Raw genomic sequence first — 4,486 nt, 5'->3', positions numbered from 1 at the left:
GTAAGTATATATACATTTGTACATAACTGTATTAAGTTTTGAGCATGCCATATACATTTGTACRTAACTGTWTTAAGTTTTGAGTATGCCATATGATAACCAATATCAGCTGAGCATTTTTGATGTTTTAGTTAAAAACTAAAAAAACCGTTACGGTGGTTGCACCGAAGCTAGAACACTTTTCACAAATAAAAAAGCTTCATACAATAACTTTATTTTGGTTGGTCAGTTTGTATGGCAGTTATATGCTATAATGACCCGATCTGGACCATTTAATTCACTATTGCCATAATTGATAACTCATACCTAATTGAGTCAAATTAAAGTTTTCTACACAAGCACCTGATTCCGAACGTTGRCTTTGTATGATAGATCTTTTATGTACTTTTGTTTTATAGGGTCCTACTCCTATTGGACTTAGCAACTGGACTTCATCTTGTATCGCAAAGGWTCAAACTGGTCTATGTGTGGCTTATTGGACTACCAGATTGTCCTAACCTAACCTTCTATAGGGTATTCGGGTATAACAAACTTCGAATTAAATTTGTAATTTGTAGTAGTGCCCTCATTTTCCACCTGCCATACATAATGATTTGAATAACAGAAAACAACTAAGTACAAGTACATATGTATGTATATCTCATTAATAGTCGGCATCATGTTGAACACATCTCTTACCGCGTATTATCACCTTTACCTATAATAAACCTATATACACATGCATATGTACGTCCCCATTCATTATATGATCATTTAGGCATAGTTCATATTATATGTTTATACATTGTGAGAATGATATAAGGCACACCTGTTGACAATGAATTGATAAAACTATCACGCGCTTAATTGAGAGCTACGCTTACATCTAGTGGGACAATCTATAAAGCTTCACACACACATGTTATGATTAGCCACGAATTTCATAAATAAACATATTTCTAGCTAAGCTTCTAAGCTAAGGTTGTTTATTCTACTTCACTCACAGTATTTCACAATCGTACAGCTGCTTACATGACCATTTATCGATAAATGTTTGAGTAGACGTCTATCGAACTGTGGCCGGTATAAATGCTGCTGCTAACGCGTGGCAACACTCACTGCTGCTATCACACAGCTGAATAGTTGTTATCAAAATATTATTTGTTTTGWGAAGTCCTAATTGTATTATTGTGCTTTAAGTTCAGCTGTTGAAATATCTTCATTTGATCTTCAACCACACCGTATTTGCTTTTTGTTATCGTCTTTGTTAATCACTTACGATTTATAGGCGTATACATAGCTATTTTWAAACTCAGAATCCAGTTGGGTTTCAAGTAGTGTGGACGCATTTGCTCAAATACATACATACACGTTTTGAAATAATCAACTTACATACACTYTACATTGTAACGAAGAAGTGTTAATAATGGCTGAATTGACGAATTCAAAATATTGCTTTGCAATTGATCGCGGTGGCACCTTCACCGACGTAATTTGCATATGTCCAAATGGAAAAGTGCGTACTTTGAAGTTGTTATCAGAGGATCCCAGCCGATATAGTGATGCACCGCGGGAGGGTATAAGACGCATACTAAAGGAGGTATGAAGCGGCTGCAAAGCAATTAAGCAATTTATTTCAACAATGGTAAWCAGAAATTGATTGTTTTTATTTTTCATGCATTAATTCCGCCTTTAGCAAACTGGACGTGATGTAACGGCGGAGGGTCTGGTGGATACTAGTCAGATCGGTTGGGTGCGCATGGGTACAACTGTCGCCACCAATGCATTACTAGAGCGGAAAGGTGATCCTGTGGCGCTTGTGGTGAATGAGGGCTTCCGCGATTTGTTGTATATTGGTAATCAAGCGCGTCCAAAAATATTCGACCTCAATATACGTAAACCGTCCAATTTATATAAAACCGTAGTGGAAATTAATTGCCGCATTGTGCCAGAGCAGGAAAATCGCTGTCAGTTAGGTAAACACGTTGTTATGCAAGCATTACTGCAATTAAATAAACTACTTTCGTTTCATAGAGCACACTTGGCCGCTGCTTGAAGGCACTTCAGGCGCAAAATATTTAGAAATGCATCCCGTCAATGTGGCGACTGTGCGTACAGCACTCCAGCAAGTGCGCGACGAGGGCATTACGAGCGTGGCGGTGGTGTTGGCTCATAGCTTTGCGTGCCCCGTACATGAGCTGCAAGTTGGCGCTATAGCAGAGGAGCTTGGATTTACGCACATCACACTCTCSCATCAAGCTATGCCAATGCGACGCTTAGTAGCGCGCGGTTACACAGCCTGTGCCGAGGCATATYTAACACCGCACGTAGAACGTTATCTCAACAGGTAATAAAATTGTGCTTGATAAGACAACWAACACAGTTAATGACAAGRCAAATGTCATATAAATACATTKTGTAAATTGTYATGCTGCATATCCTACATTATCAYAGTAGATAATTTGAAATTAGATAAGTGAAAAGCATCCACATCTTGCAGTTTCAAATCTGGCTTCGACAAAGAATTGGCTGGCGTTGATGTGCTCTTCATGCAATCGGATGGCGGTTTGGTACGCATGGAGAACTTYCGCGGTGCACGCGCCATCCTCTCTGGTCCCGCTGGCGGTGTAGTCGGATACGCAATGACTGGTGCGCGTGAAACGAACGCGCCACTAATTGGTTTCGATATGGGCGGCACATCGACCGATGTCTCACGCTATGCTGGCACCTATGAGCATGTGATTGAGAGCACAACGGCCGGTGTCACCATACAAGCGCCACAATTAGATATTAATACGGTAGCGGCCGGTGGCGGTTCAATGCTCTTCTTTCGTTCCGGGCTATTCGTAGTCGGCCCCGAATCGGCTGGTGCGCATCCTGGACCAGCGTGTTATAAAAAAGGTGGTCCACTCACCGTCACAGATGCGAATCTGATATTGGGTCGTTTATTGCCGGAATATTTTCCGAAAATTTTCGGTCCCAAAGAAAATGAAGCGCTCGACTACGCCGTAACCAAAGCGAAATTCGACGAAATGCGCACGCTGATTAATGAACACCTGAAAAGTGGCGGTGACTCGAAGCCATTGAGTGTGGAGGATGTAGCTTTGGGCTTTATACGCGTCGCCAACGAAGCTATGTGCCGTCCCATCAGGGCGCTAACACAAGCGCGTGGCCTAGACACGTCACAACATGTGTTGGCATGCTTTGGTGGCGCTGGCGGTCAACACGCCTGCTCCATTGCGCGTGAGTTGGGCATAAGCAAGGTAAATAAACATAATATTTTCGTCATTTTTTCATGAAAATTTCTTATTGCTCTCAAACAAAAGGTGCTTGTGCACAAGTACGCCGGCGTACTTTCTGCCTACGGCATGGCGTTGGCCGATGTTGTGCAGGAGACACAAGAACCCTGCGGTCTGGCGTTCTCAGCAGAAAATGCCGCATACCTGAAGATGCGCTTAGACGCATTGGCCGCACAGTGCGCCAGCAGTTTACAGTCACAAGGTTATAGCAAAMTCGAATTGGAGCCATTCTTACATTTAAGATATGATGGCACTGATTGCGCGCTAATGTGTGCACCAGCCGCCACAACGCGTAAAGAAGACGCATTGCTTGTTTCTTATGGTGATTTCATTGCCACATTCCTGCAACGCTATCGCACTGAGTTCGGTTTCGTGCTGCAAAATCGTGCAATTGTTGTCGATGATATACGCGTGCGCGGCTTGGGTAAGAACAATACGCCACCTGAGTTGGAAATCAAGCAAGCGGCGGTGGAGACACCAAAGCCAARWGGTTATACACGTATTTTCTTTGAGCAAGGCGCACATGATTCACCGATCTACTTAACCGCGAGCTTGTTGGCGGGCAATAAAATCAATGGRCCAGCCATTTTGATTGACCAACTGTCCACCATACTTGTAGAACCCGATTGTGTGGCAGAAGTGACACAGCACGGCGATCTGGTGATAAATATTTGCTCCTCTAATCGCACAGTTGTCGACTGCAAGCTCGACGCCATACAGCTGAGCATCTTCAGTCATCGCTTCATGAGCATAGCTGAGCAGATGGGCAGGTAAACCTATGTTAAAGTATATTTTATAGCGAACTTTTGCAATTATTTGCCGATAATTTTTAAAGAGTGCTACAACGCACATCGATTTCGACCAACATCAAGGAGCGTCTCGACTTTTCATGCGCGCTCTTCGGTCCCGACGGTGGCCTTGTGAGCAATGCGCCACACATACCCGTCCACTTGGGCGCCATGCAGGAGACGGTGCAATATCAATTGCGCGTGCGCGGCGATAGCTTAAAGAACGGCGACGTTATATTGTCCAATCATCCACAAGCGGGCGGTTCGCATCTGCCCGATTTCACCGTCATCACGCCGGTATTCTATCGGTGAGTTAAAAATTATTTTATTTCAACAAATTTTCACTTATAATATTTTCACCACACACTCGCTTTCCACCTTAAGCGAGCAACCGAAACCAGTTTTCTTCGTCGCCTCACG

General features: G+C 43.3%; 1 protein-coding gene across 1 annotated transcript; it reads left to right on the top strand.

The window, feature by feature from the left end:
• Positions 1 to 411: 411 nt before the first annotated feature.
• LOC108967128 (5-oxoprolinase) lies at positions 412 to 4,486 on the top strand (the record flags this gene model as incomplete). Its single annotated transcript, XM_018930371.1, is given in 7 exon segments — positions 412 to 1,579; positions 1,676 to 1,955; positions 2,014 to 2,326; positions 2,480 to 3,242; positions 3,306 to 4,048; positions 4,114 to 4,374; positions 4,451 to 4,486. Coding segments are annotated over 7 exon segments (2,570 nt in total), but the record flags the coding sequence as incomplete, so codon positions are not given.

The sequence above is a fragment of the Bactrocera latifrons genome, unplaced genomic scaffold, assembly GCF_001853355.1.
Source record: "Bactrocera latifrons isolate USDA-ARS-PBARC rearing strain unplaced genomic scaffold, ASM185335v1 scaffold_179, whole genome shotgun sequence".
In the NCBI taxonomy this organism is placed as follows: Eukaryota; Metazoa; Arthropoda; class Insecta; order Diptera; family Tephritidae; genus Bactrocera; species Bactrocera latifrons.
The sequence above is the reverse complement of the archived record's forward strand: the minus strand, read 5'-3'. Positions and strand labels throughout refer to the sequence as shown.